The 21,999-nt window shown below is 41.3% G+C and overlaps 1 protein-coding gene across 1 annotated transcript in view; it reads left to right on the top strand.

Annotated features, from left to right (window-relative positions):
- Positions 1-21,999, top strand: part of HIVEP1 (HIVEP zinc finger 1) — a 392,318-nt gene that overhangs the window by 218,247 nt on the left and 152,072 nt on the right. Inside the window, exon 3 of the mRNA XM_030211058.1 lies at positions 13,546-13,605. Within this exon, the coding sequence (XP_030066918.1) occupies positions 13,546-13,605 (60 nt within the window). The remainder of the gene's footprint in view (positions 1-13,545; positions 13,606-21,999) is intronic.

A 21,999-nucleotide genomic window follows, 5' to 3' on the forward strand; every position in this document is an offset into this window, starting at 1 on the left:
TTTTAGATGTGTATGTCCCATCTATGTAAACGGGATTTAGACGTTTATGGAATATAAATTTTTAAATGCCGGTTTAGGCATGACTGAAACCTGAATAGCACTTCTAAAATAATCACAATATAGTAGAAGATGGACTTTTTAAATGTGAAAATATAGTCATCATAATCCAAAACTTTCACAGATTTAAAATTGCCACAACATTTTATCACTGATGCAAAATAAAAGGTGCACCCATTCATCCATTCACTAGTTTCCATCTTTCTCAGAATCCAATTATTTTTACATCTCATTTTTAATATAATTCAGCTTGATACATTCTAAGATTTTTAAACATCCATTTTCTTGTACACCTTCTGTTGCTATAACTAAACAAAATATGGCATCAGTGCCTTTTTGAAATCATGACACTAAATCTCTGCAATCCGGCCTAAATTTCATTAGATGAGCATTCGGATCATTTTAATTCATTCATACTGAAAACCCATTTTAGAAAGCCAAGTTTTACCTGTATAAATCTGCAATACATGCATATGGCAAGGGGTGGGGGATGGGCATGGTTTGAATGAGACCAAAAAATACATTCGCAGTGTCCATTTGAGAAGGGAAATGCATATGTATGGTCATTGTGATCATTGTTGGGATATACAGCTGGTCCTGCGTATGTACAGTGAATTCTCGGTATTCGAGCATTGAAGAGTTGCGGTTTTGCAGATTCGCAGACATGTAACCAACATATTTATTTATTTATTTGTTGCATTTGTATCCCACATTTTCCCACCTATTTGCAGGCTCAATGTGGCTTACATAGTACCGTGATGGCGATCGCCAATTCCGGTAAGAGAAATACAGAGTGGTCTAGTGTTGATGTTCATAGATGACAGAGTATTTTAAGTGATCAAGGAGAGAGAGTTAAATTTTGTCCAGTTCTGGTAAGAGTTTCGATTATGTTGCAGAGTTCAGGAGTTTAGGTTGGTTCATTCTGGTATGCCTTTGTGAACAGGTTGGTTTTTAACGATTTCTGGAAGTTTGTTAGGTCATGCATTGTTTTCATGACGTTTGGAAGTGCATTCCATAGTTGCGTGCTTATGTAAGAGAAGCTGGATGCATATGTTGTTTTATATTTTAGTCCTTTGCAGCTTGGGAAGTGGAGATTTATGTATGTGCGTGCTGATCTTTTTGTGTTCCTAGTTGGGAGGTCTATAAGGTCTGCCATGTAGGCTGGGGCCTCGCCGTGAATAATTTTATGAACCAGGGTGCAAATTTTGAATGGGATTTGCTCTTTGATTGGGAGCCAATGTAGATTTTCTTGTAAGGGCTTAGCACTTTCGTATTTTGTTTTTCCAAATATGAGTCTAGCTGCGGTGTTTTGGGCAGTTTGGAGTTTCTTCATGATTTGTTCTTTGCATCCAGCATAGATTGCATTGCAGTAGTCTAGGTGACTTAGAACCATTGATTGTACCAGGTTGCGGAATATTTTCCTTGGGAAGAAAGGCTTTACTCGTTTAAGTTTCCACATTGAGTGAAACATTTTCTTTGTAGTGTTTTTTGCTTGGGTCTCTAGCATGAGGTTTCGGTCGATTGTAACTCCAAGAATTTTCAGGTTGTCTGAAACAGGAAGGGTGTAGTCTGGGGGGTGTTTATATGTGTGGGTTTGTTCGTATAGAGATGAGAGAATGAGACAATGTGTTTTTTTCTGCGTTGAGCTTTAATTGAAATGTATCCGCCCATGAGTTCATGATCTGGAGGCTAAGTTTGATTTCGTTTGTGATTTCTATTAGATCATGTTTGAACGGGATGTATATCGTGACATCATCTGCGTAGATGTAGGGGTTAAGGCCTTGGTCGGATAGGGCTTTGGCTAGTGGGGTCATCATTAGGTTGAAAAGGCTCAGTGATAGTGGTGATCCCTGGGGTACTCCACATTCTGGTTTCCATGGTAGTGATGTGTTCGAGTTTGCCATCACCTGGTATGTTCTTGCGGTTAGGAAGCCGTTGATCTAACTGAGTACACTTCCACCGATTATTTTATGGTTAACCATGTCGAACGCACTTGACATGTCAAATTGTAGGAGAAGTACACTCTTGCCGGTTGCAATTTCTTGTTTGACTTTGTTTAAAAGAGTGATTAGTACAGTTTTGGTGCTATGGTTGGAGCGGAATCCTGATTGTGATTCATGTAGTATTGAAAATTTATTCAGGTAGTCAGTAAGTTGCTTGGTTACCATGCTTTCCAGTAGTTTAACTGCCAGAGGGATAGATGCTACCGGGCGGTAGTTGGTAATATCATTTGCTTTTTTTTACCTTTCACGCTACATTTGTAGCTATTCGCAGACATGAGCATTTTAAAACAAGTTCTTTTGCGTTCACTTTGCTGGTGTTTATATCAGAACTGAAAGGAGTGGAGTCACTGGTGGCACTAGTTTGCTGGAAAAGTGTTCATCTTTGCTTCTGTCATATATATATATCAGACCTGAAAATGGCACCTAAGCATCCTGCAAGTGAGTCTCAAGCTAGCATTCATAAGCGCAAGAAATCAGTGATGTGCCTTAGTGATAAAATACATATTTTAGTTAAGCTTTGTTCTGGCATGTTTGTTACTGCTCTAGGCCATAAGTTCAGTGTTAATGAATCAACAATCTGATACATCTGGCCAAAGAAGAAGATATTTGCCAGTCTGTTTGTGAGGCTGCGCTGGAAAGTGCTAAAACAACATCTGTGGTTTGTGATCAGTCAATGAAAAAGGCAGCTACATTTGTGGATTATGCAAATGGTGGACAATAAAATAAAATCACAGTGGATAGCATTGTTGTGAGGATGAAATTTATGAACACGTCACACAGGGCCAGGAAAACGTGGAACTAGTTCTGGCTGGCTTGCGTGTTTTAAAAGGAAATATGCACTTACAAATGTAAAGCTTTCTGATGAAGCTGCTGAAGAATTTTAAAAATACCTGCTAAATGTGATGGAAGAAAAGGATTATGCATCTGAATGGGTCTTCAATGTCGATAAGACAGGCTTGATTTACAAAAAGGCTGGGAAACAGACATATATAACAAGAATGGCAGCCAAAGCCCCTGTTATTTAAAGAGTGTGCCACCCTTCTATTGTGTGCTAGTGCCAAGGGTGATTTCAAATGCAAGACTCTCATGGTCTACGGAGCACAAAATCCTCACGCACTTAAAGGAAAGAATCTGAACTTTATTTCAGTCCATTGGAGATGGAACCGCAAAGCTTGGGTGATGTCCAAAATATTATGGGATTGGTTCAGCAACTGTTTCGCCTTCAAGGTTTTGCTGGTTTTGGATAATGCCCCAGTACACTGTCATGAAGTCCTTGAAAATGCACATCCAGACATAGATGTCTGATATTCAGAACTATTCAATCAGCCAGAAACAACTCCTGGCTGGTTAAATAACATTTTCGTTAACCGCGAATATTCAGCAGGAGATAACTAATTATCTGTTGCTGAATAATCACAGTTAGCAACTAGCCACTAACCAGCTATATCATGTGACATAACCGGTTAGGTGTGGATATTCAGCGCCAAACCGACTATGTTTAGTGGTTAAAATAGGCCGCATAAATAGCAGGCCTATCTTTGTCCGCTAAGCACTTAACTGGTTAGTGCTGAATATAAGCTTAACCAGTTAAATTGCCGTGGTCAAAAATGAACCAGATATTCAGTGCCGGTCTCAGGGAACGGCCTAGCATTGAATGTCTGGTTTAACGCCGGCAGCGGAATATCAGGGGGAAAAGTCCTTTTTGTGCCCCTGAACACTACTTCTGTCATCAAGCCATTCGATCAGGGATTTATAAAGGTTTCAGGTGTCACTACATGCAGGAGCTTTACAGCAAAGACTGTGAAGCTTTAGGTGCCTACAGTGAATTACCATGTGACGATTCGCAACATCATTAACTATGCTGGCATAGCCTGGGACAGCATAAAGCAGGCTACTATAAACAATTGTTGGAAAAACATTTGGCCTGACTCCGTAACAAACTTTGAGGGTTTTAAAGGTATTGTGGAGAATGTGAAAAAAGGTGTGGAAAATATAATGTGCTTTGTGGGAAGAATCGGTGGAGTGGGCTTTGTGGACATGACACAGGATGGTGTGGAGGAATTTTGGCTGAAACTGCAATGGAGCCAAGAAATGAAGACCTAGACATGATAATGGCACAACAAGGCATTAGAGACAGCGATGATGATGATGAAAATGAAGATCAGCCTAAGGCTCCAAAAGTTTTGCCTCTCAAAGCGACAAAAATTGTGGAGTGGGCGTCAATGTTGGATACAATGTTCAGCGACATGGAGGAATGTGATCGCATGCTAGAGCACAGTCTATAATTTAAGTGTCTTACGAACTCTGCATTTGCCCTTTACATCAAGATGCTTAAGGACTTGAGGAAAGCCAAGCAGTTCTTCAGTTAGTGAGTTGCAAGGGCCAGTCTCCAGAGGTCTATCTGCCAGCTGCTCCTTCTTCATCGTCTCCTACTGTGCAGGAGGTTCAAACCTCTCTCCCTCTGCTGCAGTTGTTGATGTATAAAGCTGTTTTATTTTTCTGCATTATTTTCTGTGCATCTTTCTTTTAGTACTGTAACTGCTTTAATGTTACAGTATACAGTATTTGATTCAGTATGCAGTTTTTTGGTTTTTAATTGTCTGACAAAAATGCAAGCTGGAACTTAACCCTGTATTTTTCATAGGAGCAACATTTCACATTTTCGCAAAACCAGAGATTGGCAGGAACCTCTCCCCGTGCTTCGCATAGGAACAATGCATCACCTTTTGTGTTTCACAGTTCACGCAAAAAGTTTTTAAACATATCTGCATGAATAGCGAGAACGCACTATATAGGTTTTGTAAAAGCACTTATTTTGATCAGTACTCTATGGAGCAATTAGTTTACACCCATGATAATTGAATGGGCTTCATCACATTAAGTGCGCTGCTGATCGATAGCGCAGCTATGTAAAACGAACCCTATAGGAGGGATTAGAGGAGGTTGTTCCCCAGTTCCCCAGTGTTTCCCCCTCCCCCCCCCCAAAATGACTTTGGGTGCTGTAATTGGGATTTAAAAATATGTATAACAAAGACTTGTATGTGTACATCTTACATTACTTCATTGTGTTAAATATACACATAGGTCTTTGTTTATATATATTTTTTATATCCTTGTGGATTTACCTGTGTGACTGAGTTTCTGTTTATGGTAATTGGTTAGGAGAATGTAGACATGTAGGTTTCCAATATGGAACAAATAACACATCTGTTTATTGACACTTGCACGCCTAGGTTCTGAAATGCTAATTTACATGTGTAAGTGCGTGGATGTGACAATTAACACACAGTAAATTCAGTGTGCTAAGTGTAGTATGCAGTCCACGCCCATGACCCACCTAGTTCGTGCCCCCTATCACAACAGGAAATTAATGCACAGATTAGCATGTGCTAAACACCATACCACCAAGCTAACAATTGGCGTGCTTGTGCGGAAACAGTAACTTGCTAATTCACAGGTTAACTGCTTAGCACACTTTAGTAAAAGGGCCTCTTAGTCAAACCTTTAGCCTTTTGTCAAACATCCTCTGCTGATGAATGCTCTTTTCAGACAGAGAAATTGATTTATAGAAAGACGTACTTTCAATTTATATGGATAACAATTCTGAAACCTTAAATAATCATTATGATCTACTGTTTTGCAATACAAAAATGCAGTCAACTTCATATCCACTCTAATGATCAAAATAGCAAGAAAATCAATCTCATAATGAAGGCAGCTGTAATATGTTGTCCAACTATGGAACCTAAATAATCAATTCAACATTTTCTAACAAACAGCATGACTTGGTATTAGATAAAGAACTGGTAGAGCGATTAATATCTGAAGAGTCCTAAATTCCAATATGCTTTTGTAAACTGCTTCTACAGTACAACACTTGATCAAAACTTCCTCCACACTTTAATGCATGCCTTTGTAATTAACCTCTTTGACTCTGGTGATTCTCTTTTTGCCAGCCTGACCCTGTCCAACATACAGTGACTGCAGCTCTTACAAAACACTGCAGTCGGAGTTTCTTTATGGGGCTAAAAGTTCAGATCATGCTATGCCACTACTGAAGGAGCAGCACTGGCTCCCTGTGCCTGCAAGAATCAAAGTTAAAATTCTTTTGCTTTCTTAATGTGCCCACTTGACCAGTTTCCCCACTCAATTTTATCTCAGCACATTCTCTTATTCTGTCCTTCAGGGTTAGGGTTGAGGTGACAAAACATTCTGCCTTTTGTTACATAGAGCCTGTTCTTTGAGCTAAGGAGTGATAAATCCTACTCCAGTTAAAAAGATAGGTTAAAAATATGGCTGTTTTTCTTGTTTGGTGATGGGAGAAGTCCCTGTTTTCTCCTCCTACGAGTATGTCCCAGGGGCGTATCCAGACACCCAAGTTTGGGTGGGCCTGGACCCAAGGTGGGTGGGCAGAACTCCACCTTCTTCTACAAGTGATTTGGTTTCTCCCTCTCTCACCTGCATGCCATATGGTCTTAAACATCCCCTCTCCCCCATATACCTTTTAAATAGTAGATTTTCTCCAGCAACAAACAGTTGTTGGGAGTTTTTGGCTGGTGGGGCTTGGGGTCCCTGCCAGCCACATTATAGGTGTGCTGCTACTTGGTGGGCCTGAACCTAAAGTGGGTGGGCCTGGGCCCACCCCAGCCCACCCTTGGCTACGCCACTGGTATGTCCACCTTTGCTTTTAATGGGTTCAAACTTTCTTCCTTTTATTTCCAATCATGTTATGCTTGTAATGCCTCCTTTTATCTTAGCCTTATTGTAAACCACTTATCTTATTTTGATGTTTATCGACTGTATAACACATGTAATAAATAAAATCAATAGCTCACACATTTTCTCTTATAAATTTGCTTGTACTGTATGCATGTACTTGTGTATTTTAGAAACTACACATGTAGATTCCAGATCTGCCACTGCTCCACCGAAACTATACTCCTACGAACAAATACACAGGTCATGTAAAGCAGGTGCTTTCATTTGAGGCACATATTTTTTTACTCATGTATGCTTTTGTGTAATTTTGTAAGAGCCATTTTCCAAATGTAAAACGTGTTTGACGCCGAAAATGCTTTACAATATTATGCTCATAGGTTGGATATATTTCATATGTCTCTTCAAGTATTGCATCTCAAGTGGCAGAGGTCTGCCAACAGAATATGCATTAGTATAAGCCTTTCCCTGTGAATAATTACCCTCTCTTCTTGCAGATTAGTCTGTACACCACCTTGGCTTGTTTTCCTAATAAGGTGGTATAAAAAATTAAAATAAAAATGATTACTCTTTTAATTTCTTTTCTTGCTCTTCTCAGTATAATAAGTCTGCTGTCCAATCGATTGTCTCAAATGACTAGTGAAGTGTAAGCTCTGCCACTGTCAGTTTGCCTGCTCTATCATTGCAGTGTTCTACAAAATATCATGTTGCTTTGAAGTAACAGTCACCCTCCTTGCCACAGAATTATAATTTGCAGTGAGTAGGTGGATAACTGTGTTATTCCTCTTCTTTAACTTAACGTCAGAATTCTTTTTTGCCCTAAAGTACTTTCACAAAAAGAATTGTTAATTAACAAGGCTACATGAAAAGACGTCAGTAGAGCTCCCCCACACACACACACTCCATTTCATCGTCATGATAAACCAAGATCATCCAAATGGTTTAGTTTTTTACTTATTTTATTTCAGTTTTATTCCACGTGTAACTCTGGTCTCACCGGCCAGCTAACGCCTCATTACCCGGGCCACAAACAAACATAAGGTCCACCAACACTCTCAATCACATGAGCTTGGGCGCAGGCCAGGGCCTGACTTACTCCGGTAGGCCATAGGATGTTAAGCTTGGCTTGCTCCAGTATTCTTGATCAGTCCAGGAGAAGGGTTTCACTCTTACTTCAAAGAAATACTCTCCACACTAAGGATTTGTAATTTTATGCAAAACCAAACTATACTGAACTCTGCAACAAGCAGTTAAAATCTATCTTGAAACAACAGTCAGCTTGTAATCCAATTTGATATCAAATACAAAATATAAGTCCAAAGCAACTTAGGGATATAGTGTAGTATGCACATATTTACAGCTCCTCCTGTCCATACCCATCCAATCTAGGCCTATGCCTGCAGTATTCCTTTGTGTAGCAAGCAGGTCTTCCTCTGGATCAGACCTCTCTGTCCAAATTTTTCTCTGAGCTACCACCTTTAGCTCCAAAAAGGTCTTTCCTTTTCCTGCTTCCAGGCTGGGATCCTCTATTTCCCACCTGGAGGATGAACCCAGGACCAAGATGCTCAAGGTCTTGGATTATACATATCCTTCTACAGAGGCTGTGACTGTCCCTCTCCTCGAGGTACTCAAGGAAGTCCTAGTCAGGAACTGGGTGTCTCCTCTGTTGTGCCCAAGAAGATTGACACCCAGTATTGGATCCACAGTGCGCCTGGTTTTGATAGGCCTCAATTGCCTCACAATTCCATGCTGGTGGTGGTGGTGGAATCTGTTCTCAAAAGAGCCAGGAGTTCCAGGGACTATGCCTTGGCACCCCCCAGACAGAGAAGCTAGAATCTTGGATCCTTTTGGGAGGAGATGTACCAGGCTTCAATGCTTATTTCCCGAATATAATCATACCAGCTCTTTATGAGCATCCACTTGAGACACTTGGTGCACAAGTTTTCCGACCTGGCAGAGACGCTCCCTCAGGAGCAGGCCAAGTCAGTTTGCCAGTTGTTCAAGCAACAGAAAGCGTGTTGAAAATTCTCGGCCAGGGGCACTTACAACACTTTTGATGTGGCGTCCAGGATCTCTGCTCAAAGTATAGCAATGCAGAGACTCTCATAGCTGCATGTTTCTGACTTGGAGCATTCTGTTCAACGAAGGTTGGCAGATGCCTCATGCTGGGGGATAACCTTTTTGGAGAGAAGGTTCAGGAGGTGACAGACCAAATGAAAAAACACACCAATACCATTTCTTCTCGCTCCCTCCGGGCACCTTCTGCATCAGCCTCCTCAGCTAAGGGGACTTTTGGCAATCCAAGGACGATTTCCTGTTACTGTCCTAGGATTAGATATAACCATTCGGCTCGCCAGCCTACTCAGGCTCAACCCCATCGTGCTCGTTCACGTCAACAGCGTGCGCCAATGGTCCCTGCTGCTTCCCAGGCAAAGCAAGGGATGAGCATTTGATTGGCTTCAGCAGAGCATAGCTGCAGTAAAATTGTCCATCCTGGACGACTTGCCAATCGAGGGGAGGTTAGTGGTTTTTTTTTTTTTTTTAAAGAAAGGTGGTCTCTTATATCCTCCTACCAGTGGGTTCTTCAAATAGTCCTTCTTGGATACACCCTCAGTTACACTGATAGCCACCAGTTACAACTATTGTGAAAACAAGCATAATGACTGATCTACATCTTTGAAAAATAATTTATGTGGGCTCTTAAGAATATTGACAGTGTATTTCAGTTGTGAAGAGAATGGTTCACTACCTGGTCAGTGTCTAATAAAAATATATTGATAATTTCCCATGGGTAGTCTGCTAATTACCTACCCAGCAAGAGATGTGCCAGAAAATTCTTCCAAGAAGTGTGATGGCTGTGAGAAATTTTATATGTGAACTCATTGTACATAGCTCAAAATAGTAGTGTTTTAATCCCAGTTAGTTTTGATTAGTGGCAAGAGGTCTGGTAACTTTCTAATAGAAATTAGTAGACTGTAGCAATTATTCTCATATGGCCTATTTCCTCTTTTAGACTCCTTTTTATTTAGAAATAAGTCATGGTTACATATTTTAGGGGTCCTTTTACTAAGTTCTGTTAAAAAGTGGCACACCACTTATGTGGGTCTTTACCATGTGTAAAGGTCATTTTTTTACTGTAGCTGTAAAATCATCTTTTTCCTATTTCTGTACTAATGTTGCTGTTAGCGTGCAGCCATTTTGTCAAACTACCACTTGTGCACTTGCCACCTATTTTGTACGTAGTAAGGGTTCACACACTGTCCATGTACTAACCAGATAAAATGCAGTAATACTGTATAGCTGCACTTAGCGAACGAATGCCCATTCACCTACTGACGTGCCCCTGAAATAAAATATTTTTAGTGCATGATTAGTTCGAGCACATGTGGCAGTTACCATATTAGCACCTAACGCAGCTTTGTGTCTATTTAGTCACATCAGAGTTTCAAAACCCTATCAAAATTGAGAAGGATCAGAGTCTATTTTCCCAGACAATCATTTTATCTTATAGTGCAATCGCTAATACTGTCCAAACTAGACTACTAAGCGGAAAGAAGGACCAGGAGCCTTTAAAAACAGGACACAATTTCTTTAATCATGTAACTTAAACATCAATTCTTTCATAAATGACCCACCACAGGCTGTGTTTCGGCGCACAGCACCTGCATCAGGGGTCAGTAAAGTTGTGGTTTCCAAGGAGCAGCAGAGCTTTGTCCTTTTGAGATGACAAATTGGATGATTATCCCTCTTAGTGCAAATAAAATATGATTGGTAGCTTAGCAGAATAGGGATATCCTGAAGACCCCGACTGGCTAGTTGTACTCTGAGGACTGAGTTGAAAATCTCTGTTATAGTGAGAGACTTTTGTGGATTCCCATTCCTACTATCTTAACTAAATACACTGTGTGCTGACTGGTGAAATGGCTGCCTCAATTCATGACGAATGGACTGTTACAGTGGAATAGCCTTCTCCTAGATGGGATAGCAGACCAAGCTCAGGAGCTCATATTTTGAACCACAGCTGCGGTCACAAAATGCCAGGGCATGTGTGAACTTTAGTAAGCCTTTGCATATTGTCTCTGAGGCACCACAGAAGTGTGGGTGGTGAAGAGGCTATGCACAAGTGAAAAAAGAGTCTGATACTAGAAGCCTTACATTGATCCCATGGCTATTGGATAAATCACAAGCTAGGATCTTGATCTTAAAACCTAATGTATTGATGTAGCTCTTGTGGTTTAAGGGTATTGTTATATGTTACTTAACTGATTTTGGCGAACCTTTCATGGCATCTTGTTTCTGTGTCATGAAAGTATCTCCAAAACATATGCAGGAAAAAATATGCAAATTAATAATCTGTGTGATGTAAACGATAGTCATGTTTTAAGAGTATGGCTTATGCCATCAAAGCTCAGTTCTCATCTAGTCTTAAGGGCTCTTATACTAAACCAGGGTAAAATTTGCACTTACCGTGGCTTGATGTGGAACTTCATCATGCAGTAGCCACAAATGTAACGTAGCCATTGGGGGTGTTCCCAGCATTTGTCTGAAGTGATCCTGTGTTAAAAATTCCATTAGCTTGCAGTGCTCTGTTTAGAGTTAGTATGGAAGCACTTAGCACCTCTTGTTTAGGAGGCGGTAAGTGGTCTCTTGTTAACTGCATGTTAGTTAATTATTTATGTATTTATTTAGATTTTGCTCACACCTTTTTCAGTAGTACCATGTTTCCCCGAAAAAAAGACATCCTCCGAAAATAAGACCTAGTAGCGATTTTGCTACATTTGTAAATATAAGGCCTCCCACCGAAAATAAGACCTAGCAAACTTTTTTTTGCAGCAGGGCCGCCGAGAGCCGGACAAGACCGCCTCCAGCCCCCCCACCCGAGGTCGCCCCCCACCTGAGGTCACCGGGCCCCCCCTCCACCCGCCCTCCGTCACGCCGGAACTAACCTTAAACTCCTTTCACCTTCGCAACGCAAGTTCCCAGCAGCAAGCAGCAGCAGGGTAGACCTCTCCTTCCTTCCATGCCCCGCCCTTGCCTGACGTTACGGTACATCAGGCGAGGGCGGGGCATGGAAGGAAGGAGAGGTCTGCCCTGCTGCTGCTTGCTGCTGGGAACTTGCGTTGCGAAGGTGAAAGGAGTTTAAGGTTAGTTCCGGAGTGACGGAGGGCGGGTGGAGGGGGGGCCCGGCGACTTCGGGTGGGGGGCGACCTCGTGTGGGGGGGGGGTGACCACGATCCCAGAAAAATAAGACATCCCCCCCCAAAATAAGACCTAGCGCGTTTTGGGGAGGATAAATTAATATAAGACAGTGTCTTATATTCGGGGAAACACGGTAGTTCAAGGTGAGTTACATTCAGGTACACTGGGTATTTCTCTGCCCCAGGAGGGCTCACAATCTGAGTTTGTACCTGAGGCAATGCAGGGTTAATTGACTTGCCCAAGATGACAAGGAGCAGCAGTGGGATTTGAACCAGCCACCTCTGGATTGCAAGACCGGTGCTCTAACCACTAGGCCACTCCTCCACATGGTAGCTGCAGAGTGCTAACCACAAAACACCTTCCACACCCATTCTTCACCCATGACATGCCCCCTAACCAAAAGAGCAATTAATGCACAGTGTACGGTGCGCTAAGTGCAAAAACACTACAAACTCCTTAATGCAGTTCTGCATAATAAACACACATTTAAGTGCTTAACACAATTTATTAAACAAGCTCTTAATGTATTACTAAATATTGGTAAATGTGTTGTATATTATTGTTATTATGATTGTAACTGTTTTTGGAGTCTCATCACTGAAGGGGTAATTTTATAAGGAACAACAAAGGTGCCAAACATATAGCTGGCATGTAGCTGTTGACAGAATTCCATAAATTGTTTTTGAATTAAATCTTCTTGATGGAACCTTTCACCTGAGCTACTGCTGATTTTAGCGATATTATTCCTTAGCTGAATTTTTCTTAATTTATTTGCTAGTAATTTCCCTAGATATATTCCCCTACTGGAGGCAGTGCATGCAACTAAATCTCATGCATATTCATTGGGGAAATCATTGAAATCTGACTGGATTACAACCCTTGAGGACCAAGGTTGGACAACCCTGCACTAGATGTTGCTTCCTGCTTTAAGAATGCCCATAGTACCTGAAGCTGTCATAGAGCCTTGTTTCCCATTTAAAGTTTGCTTTCAGGGGACAGGGAGGGGGACAGCAGCCACAGGTGGATTAAGTTGTCGTGCCTTAATACCTCCAGTGCACATTTGCTCAATCGGGGTACCTTTTTGTACCCTGGATGTGCCTTAAGAAAGTCTAAATTGGACGTGTCTTAAGCAGGACTAAATAAGGATGTCCTTCTTTTTAGACATGGACATTTCTTCCCCTTCGGTAATCGCTCTTGGACATCCAGATTTCAGGCCCTCCCTAATCCCGCTCAAAATACACCACAATATGCTCCCTTTTCTGCCATTGCAAATTGGGTACTTGGATGTTTCACGTAGACGTTCGTCCATTTTGGCCTTTTCAGACATCCATATGCTTCGAAAATAAGCACCTTAATGTGTTTTACAGTAAGCCTTTTTTCCCCACATTAAACACGTTAGTTCTTAATGTGATTTAGTAAAAGGGCCCTATAGCGAAGAAAAGATGTTTTAAAATCTAATACTGGAAATTGGTTATGTTTTAATATCTCTTTTTCATATAGTAAAAGTCAATAATATTTTTTCAATTCATTTCTATGGTTTTATGTATAATTAAGCATTTTCTTTTTATAGATAAAATAGAAGAAGCACAAAAAGAGCTTAATAATCCTGAAGAGTCACCAAAAGTTACAGGTAAGCTATTAATTATGACAATTTTCAAAGGGAAAATGGAAATAGAATTTGTTTATGTTGAAATATTTTTATTGAATTTTAGCATAATGAAAACAGTTTATATTAGTATTTGCAAATTGCACACACAGAATTGTCAACTTATTAATTGCATACAATGCTATTATGGATAGATCGTAGAAGTAGGAATTTTTACCTGTATTTTACAACAAAATCTGCCAACATAGAGCCTGTTCTAAATTTTAGGGAAATGGAAGTTTATGCACTGGGTGCATGCCTGATAAACGTTCATTAAAAAAACAAACAAATAAACAAAAAACCCCATGTATAGAATATAAATGTATAGATTTATGTTTCTAAAATCTGAGAGATAACCGGTTTATATTCCGGCACATAACTGTGTATGTCTCAGCACATACCCCCGAATTCTGCAAAAAGCGCTAAAAATTGTGCACACCAATTTGGTTGCATGTACAATTTAATTGAATAAAGAGCTAATTAGTGCCGATAATTGAGATCTTAAGCAATTATTGGTGCTAATTTGAATTAATTAAAATTTACATGTGTATATTTAGGCACAGGATCTGCATGTAAATTTTACACAGAGGTCCAAAAAGGGGGTGTGGCCATGGTTGGGTCATGGGTAGATTCGGGTGTTCCTTTAATTTACACACGTTGTTATAGAATAAAGGGGATCTGCACCTAATTTAGGTTCGGTGATGTACACCAAGGTTTCATTGGTGTAAATGGTAACACCAAAATTTAGTCACAGTTCCCAGCACTAAGTGGTATTCTATAAACGGCCCCTAACTTTAAGCACCGTTTATAGAATAGCACAGCGCTATTTTTTTCAATGCCGTTTATAGAATTCTTTGCAATCTTAGGAACATGACTATTTATGTTTCCAACACTGTCACAGTGACCTATTAACCTTTCCAGTTGGGCATTAGGTAGGCCAAAAAACACTGAGGGATTAAGGAGACAACCCTCTTAATCCCTCCCATGGAGTGCTGCTCAAATCAGTTGGTCACTAAACCCTAATCATCAATCTTTTAAGACCTCCTCCTGAAATGGTGTATAAACGTCTATGAACTAGCCATACCCTTGTCCTGTCCAAAACACGCTCAAGCCAGGCCCCTTGCTATTTGCACCCACTTGGGTCTAATATGTGGATATCCCAGGCTTTGTAAAATGGGGAATTAGATGTTTATGTAAGGTAAGGTAAATGTTTAAGTGGTAGTTCATACACGTATTAAACCCAAACAGGACTTGTAAAATGAGGGCCATATTGTTATTACCAAATATGCCCAAGGATTTCCCTTTGTGTATTCTTGTATCTAGATTTCCTTTTTTCTCTATATTTTCATAGTCCGCCAAATATTGCCTGTGAATTTTTCCAATTACTTATTATTTTTATTGCAACAGTTAAGAGGAAATCTAATAAAGATGAATCTGCTTGTTAAATTTGTAGAAATGGCTAAAGATTCCCACATAATACTTTTGAAAGATAGATCTTCTTGTAACTGAAGAACATCTCCTATTCTGTTCCAAACTTCACACCAATAATTTTGGAGATTTGTACAATAAAATAAACAAGACAAAAAAAATTACTAGCTGAATCGTCACATTTTGCTATTTTAATGGGAATCCACAAAGCCCTGTGTACAAGGGAAAACAATGCTTGGTTTAAATAAACAGATAAAAGCAACCTATTTCCACTATTCATGATGTATTGTAAGCCACATTGAGCCTGCAAAGAGGTGGGAAAATGTGGGATACAAATGCAATAAATAAATAAATAACCCTAAGGTTATGGTGCCAGAATTGCTTCCAGCGTCCTTGAGACCCTTATCCAATTAATTCTCCCAAACTGCCATTACATGGTTTTTGTGTTTTTTCCCTCACGATCTTATAAAATCTGGACGCTGTCTTGGGAAGAGAAGTCAGTTTTATCAAAATTGATTCTAATCCCCAGTCTTCCAACCAATCATCCCAGGAGCACATGGCATGCTTTATAGCATGGTGTATCTTAGACCTATGCAAAACACTGATGAGCTGATAGAGCATACTCATCCTGTAAGATCTCAAATGTTTTAAAGTGCCCGTTAGTCAATATTTGACTGAAGTGCCAAATGTTTGTTTTGCTGCAGCTTCCCGTTGATTATCTTTCTATTTATTTGGATAGTTGAATTATGCCAAATTGAATTTTTAAGAGAAAATTCTCCCTAATCAGTAGGGACAACATCCAACTTTCTAAAAGCCTGTAATGTCACTGCAAACACTGGCATGTGTTTTTCAGGAGAGACGTCCCTGGAAAGATGTTAATTGGAATTGCATGAATTATGTCACTTTCTAGTGCAAGCCAAGATGTCTTTGAACAATTCTGTGACTCTGAGAACCACTGAGCACCTTGCTTCAAAATGAAAGATATATATATGTGGTGCTACCAGTCCAGGCTCAAACAAAACATGATGGCTCCATTACTTAAAGATCTCTCAGCCAATCACAGACTGAAATAAGAAGGAGGCAAAATGATGCCATTATTTCAGAAAACACACCCCGTTCAATTTTTGTATTCAAACCAGAGGGATTGAGAGTTTGTAATTTAAAAATCCAAAATCGTTCATGTTGTAATAAAAGCTTACGACGGTCACCACTTCTCTTCAGTGGGGAATATGATCCAGAATAAATCACCTTAGAGCTGTAAAATCATGTTTTTTTTTAATGCAGTGCATTGCAAGGGGAGCTTCTTTCCGTCTTAAATTCAAAGCACTTCAATGTTTATTTAACTGAATCTGTCTTCTAATACACCAAGTTCAGATGATTCATATTTGACATGGCGTACAAAACTCCCCTGCACAGTAAACTGGCTAAAACCAGTCTAAATGAAACGTTGTAAGCCCAATTACGTTTGAGCATCGGGGCCAGAGTTACCACAGCACGATCAGATATGATAGTGGTAATCACTGAGATTAATGTGTTTGAAACTAAAATAATAATTGATGCCTATCTGCATTTGATGCGGAATCAAATAGAAAGTAAAATCTATATAGTGTGCTGAAGTCCCCATAAGTCAAAATTGTGAAGGAATGAAGTAGCAGCCTAATGGCTAGTGAAGTGACCTGAGAATCGGAGGAACCTGCAGCTGGGAGGATGCACAGGGCAGGACACCACCACCATTTTGAAATGGCACACTCAAGAGGAGGGCGGGAGTGCTAGTCCCTCCTCCTGTTATGAGGCATTGGGGGTTTGGGGCAGGCGAGACAGTGGGCCGACCATAAGGCTAGCACTCAGTTGGGGGAGAGGGTCTATTAAGGGTCCCACTGAACCACCAGGTTTTTTTGGTATTGTGTGTGTTGGGGGGGACGCTTTTGTGTTTGGGGGGGTAAGGGGATATGGAGGTCCACCGGACCACCAGGGCTTGAGTACTTTCAATAACCTTATGGTGCATGTCATCTGGTCCAGGTGATATACTACACTTTAATTTGTCGATTTTGCGCAGTATGTCTTCCAAGTTCACCAAGGTTTGTTTCAGTTCCTCTGCATCATCACCCTTGAAAACCATATCTGGAACAGGTAGATCTCTTGCATCTTCTTCTGTAAAGACCAAAGCAAAGAATTATTTCAGTCTGTCCTCTATAGCCGTGTCCTCCCTGAGTTCCCCTTTTATTCCTTCATGATCAAACGGTCCCACAAATTCCCTCACAGGGTTTCTGCTTTTGATGTACCTAAAAATTTTGTTACTGTGAGTTTTTGCCTGTGCGGCAAGTTTCTCTTCATATTCTCTTTTAGCCTTCTCTGTCAATACTTTGCATCTAACTTGCCAGTGCTTATGTTACTTGTTATTTTCTTCATTTGGGTCCTTTTTCCATTCTTTAAAGGATGCTCTTTTGGCTCTAATAAGCTCTTTTACTTCACCTTTTAGCCATGCTTGCTGTCATTTGTTATTCTTTTCACCTTTGTAAATACATGTGGAATATATCTGACTCCTTTTATCCATTGTTCAAAGCCCAGGCAAAATGAGCATTAAAAAAAAAAAAGAGTACCTTTGGATTAGTATAAAGCCTGACATGGAAAATTCTCCTGTTTTCTAAAACTGGGAATAATGTGTAGCTTTTATTTTTATTTTATTTTATAGCATTTATACCCCGTTCTTTCCCGCTCAGTAGCAAGTTCAGTGCGGCTTACAAGTTGGGTTACAAAGTATCACAGAGGTTACACAAGTATGGTACAAAGTTTCACATAGATGACACAAAGTATGGTACAAAGTATCAAGAGATGTTCAGTTATAAAGAGTAGAACAATATGAAGAGATGTGAGGGAGAGGATTGGAGTGTAGGTAGTGTTGATGGTGAGGAATTAAGTTTGAGAATTAAGTTGGGTTGTTTGGGTAAGCTTGTTTGAAGAGGCTCAGGTAAGTTTTCAGCAGCTTTCGGAAGGGTAGGTGTTCATTGGTTGTTCTGATGTGACAGGGTATATTGCGTTCCAGAGTTGGCTGCCTATAACGGAGAAGTTGGACACATAGAGGGGCATAATGGAACAGAAACGCCTATCTCCATGGGCGTTTATCTCCGAGAACGGGTCCGTGAAGGGGCGGGGCGGATCGTATTTTTTAAAAGAAAAAGACGCCCATGTTTTATTCGTCAAGGTGTGAGCTGGGCGTTTTTGCTTTTCAGCGATAATGGAATATGAAATCGCCCAGCTCAAAAACGAATAAATCCAAGGCATTTGTTCGTGGGAGGGGCCAGGATTCATAGTGCACTGGTCCCCCTCACATGGCAGGACACCAACCGGGCACCCTAGGGGGCACTTTTACAAAAACCAAATAAAAGGTAAAAGAGCTCCCAGGTGCATAGCACCCTTCCCTTGGGTGTTGAGCCCCCCAAATCCCCCTCAAAACCCACTGCCCACAAGTCTACATCATTACTATAGCCCTAAGAGGTGAAGGGGGGCACCTACATGTGGGTACAGTGGGTTTGGGGGGGTTGGACGACTAGTAGCATTAAGCAGCACAATTGTAACAGGTAGGGGGGGGGGATGGGCCTGGGTCCACCTGCCTGACGTCCACTGCACCCCCTAACAACTGCTCCAGGGACCTGCATACTGCTGCTTGGGAGGAGGGTATGACATTTGAGGGTGAAAGTAAAAAGTTGTGAAACATCATTTGTTGTGGTGGGAGGGGGTTAGTGACCACTGGGGGAGTCAGGGGAGGTCATCCCCGACTCCCTCTGGGGGTCATCTGGTCATTTAGGGCACTTTTGGGGGCCTTATTCGTCAAAAAACAGGGTCCAGGAAAAGTGTCCTAAATTCTAGCTCAAAACTGTTCCATTATCGGCGAAGGGCGCCCATCTCTGTTCGCCCGATAACCACGCCCCAGTTCCGCCTTCGACACGCCTTCGATACGCCCCCGTCAACTTTGTCCGCATCCGCGACGGAGTGCAGTTGAAAGCGTCCAAAGTTCGGCTTTCGATTATACCGCTTTATTTGTTTTTGTGAGAAGAACGCCCATCTCCCGATTTAGGTCGGAACTTGGGCGTTATTCTCGTTCGATTATAAGCTGGATAGTAGGTTTTGTATTTGAGGCCTTTGCAGTTGGGAAGATGAAGATTGAGATATGTTCGAAAAGATTTGGACCCATTCCTGGCAGGAAGATCGATCAAGTTGGTCATGTAGCTTGGAGATTCGCCATGGAGGCTCTTGTGGATCATAGTGTGGGCTTTGAAGTTTATGCGTTCTTTGATAGGGAGCCAGTGAAGTTTTTCGCGAAGTGGTGTTGCACTTTCAAATTGTGATTTGCCAAAAATGAGTCTGGCTGCTGTGTTTTGGGCGGTTTGGAGTTTTTTCATGATTTGGAATTGCAACCGATGAAGATGCTGTTGCAGTAGTCGGCATGGGTGAGTACTGTGGATTGTACTAGGTTGCGGAAAGTTTTCTGTGGGAGGAATGGTTTTACTCTTTTCAGTACCCACATCATGTTGAACATCTTCTTCTTTGTGGCTTTTGCATGAGTATCTAAAGTTAGGTGCTTAATGTTACTCCTAGGATTTTTAGATTGTCAGATATTGGGATTGTAACGTCTGGGGTGGTCAGGGTGGTTGGGAGCAGAATAGCGTGTTGTGATGAAAGGATTAGGCATTGAGTTTTTTCTTTGTTCATTTTCATCTTGAAGGCGTTGGCCCAGGTTGCTAGGATGTTCATGGCCGTGATTATTTTCTCCGAGATTTCTGTAAGGTTGGATTGGAAAGGGATGAATATTGTGACATCATCAGCATAGATGAAGGGGTTAAGTCCAAATTTGGATAGGGATTTGGCCAAAGGAATCATCATAAGGTTGAAGAGGATTGGGGATAGAGGTGAGCCTTGGGGGACTCCGCATTTTGATGACCACGCTTGCGATATTGATGAGGTTGATTTGACCTGATATGATCTGGTGGTGATAAAGCTTTTTATCCACTTAATGATGTTTCCGCCGATCCCTAGTTTGTCCAGTAGTTTTGTGAGAATAGTATGGTCTACCATGTCAAATGCGCTCGATAAGTCAAACTGCAGAAGAAGTATTTTGTTGCCAAATGAAATTTCCTGTTTGAACCTGGATATCAGGGTGAGTAGTACTGTTTCTGTGCTGTGTGCAGGTCGAAAACCCGATTGTGATTCCTGTAATATGGAGAACTTTTGAGTGAATTTGTTAAGTTGGGAGGTCACTCTATTTTCCATCAGTTTAATTAGAAGAGGGATGGAGGCCACAGGTCGGTAATTAGTGATTTCATTCGCTGGTTTCTTGGGGTTTTTCGGTATTGGTGTAAGTAGAATATTGCCGTGTTCAGAGGGGAAGGAGCCTTGTTGAAGTAGGGAGTTTAAGTGGGTGGTGAGTTCTGTAATGAATCGTTCTGGGGCATTTTTCAGAAGATAATTGGGGCATGAGTCCAGGTGGCAGTGAGACTTGGAGAGTTTGGATAGTGCTGAGGAGATTTCCTTAGTGCTGAGGGGGGTGAAGTTTGTCCAGTAGCAGTCTGCTGGGATCTCTTCAGAGTCGGGGTCCAGTTCGTCAAGGAAAGTGTCAATATTGGTATAATCAGGGGGAATTGTGTTGCACAGATTAGTGATTTTAGTATTGAAGTAGCTGGCCAGCTGGTCTGCAGATGGACAATTTGAGGGTGAAGTTGTTACTGGGTTCGTGTTGAGAAGATTCTTTTTGATTTTGTATTGTTTTTTATGTCTGTTCCGGTGGCAGTGATTTGTTTTGTATAGTATGTTCTTTTGGCTCGTTTAATTTCATTCTTGTATTTCTTTTGTGTTTGTTTCCACGTATTCAGGGTTAGATCATCTTTTGACTTGCTCCAAGTTTTTTCTAGTTTTCTGGTTTCTTTTTTTTAGTTTTTTTTTTAATTCCTCATTGAACCATGGAGAGGGTTTTTTCTTTGTGTGTAGGGTTTTGGAGTGTAGTGGGGCGATTTCATCTAGAATAAGTTTGCATCTGTGTTCCCAGTCTGCAAGGAAGTGATTTGTGTTTGGGTCTACCGTCCAATTGTTGTCATAGATAAGTTGCCAGAAGGTATCTTTTTCGATTCGTCCTCTGGTTTTGATTATTGTGGATTCTGGTGGTTTGGGTTGGTCCTTTTTCCGCCATTGTACAGATAGGGTTGCTTTGTGGTGGTCGGACCAGGGAGAGGCAACCCATTTCAACTGGCATTTCTTTTCCCAGCCATTTCCTTAACACCTCCCCCCGTCCACCTTTTCCCCCTCAGAAGACCTTTTCTTTATGGGACGCTGACAGTATGCTCACCTCCCTCTTCCAGAACTCCCAGACACTTCCCTAGGATTCTCTAGGGAAAAGCTTACTTCCCCTAACCAATTTCCTTTATCCCCTTTTGCCTCCACACCCTCCCTTAGCTTGTTTTATAAGGGGTGGAATTTGAGCCTATAACCCTGAGAACAGACGGAATCTCCTTTATGGACTTAGCCAGTCCTAACTCAGTTCTTATTCAAAATAGCATATGAAAACAGGACTCCACTTCAGTGGATCCTACCACGAGACCAGTCACTGTCCTCTACTTGTGTAAAACTTTCCAGCAAGTTCTGCTTCTTCTGTTGTTGGAGTTGTCCTCTGTGGCCGCCACTCTCTGCCCACATGTCTTCATTCTGGAACTAGCTGCTCTGGTCTGGAGCCAACTGGACCTCTCAACCTCCTCGGCGCTGCCTGTTGGACTGCTGTAAAACAAGCAAACAAAAAGAAAACCAGGTGCAGCTTCCTTTAAACCCACATAGGATCCCTTGTCCCAGGCTGATAGTGGAACCACTCCCCTTTACTGTCACATCCTTAGCTTCCATAGAATGCCAGCACAGTCCCACACTAGGTACGCTTACCTGGCATGGCCGCTGACGATCGCGTGACTACGG

Source organism: Microcaecilia unicolor, chromosome 1 (assembly GCF_901765095.1).
Source record: "Microcaecilia unicolor chromosome 1, aMicUni1.1, whole genome shotgun sequence".
In the NCBI taxonomy this organism is placed as follows: Eukaryota; Metazoa; Chordata; class Amphibia; order Gymnophiona; family Siphonopidae; genus Microcaecilia; species Microcaecilia unicolor.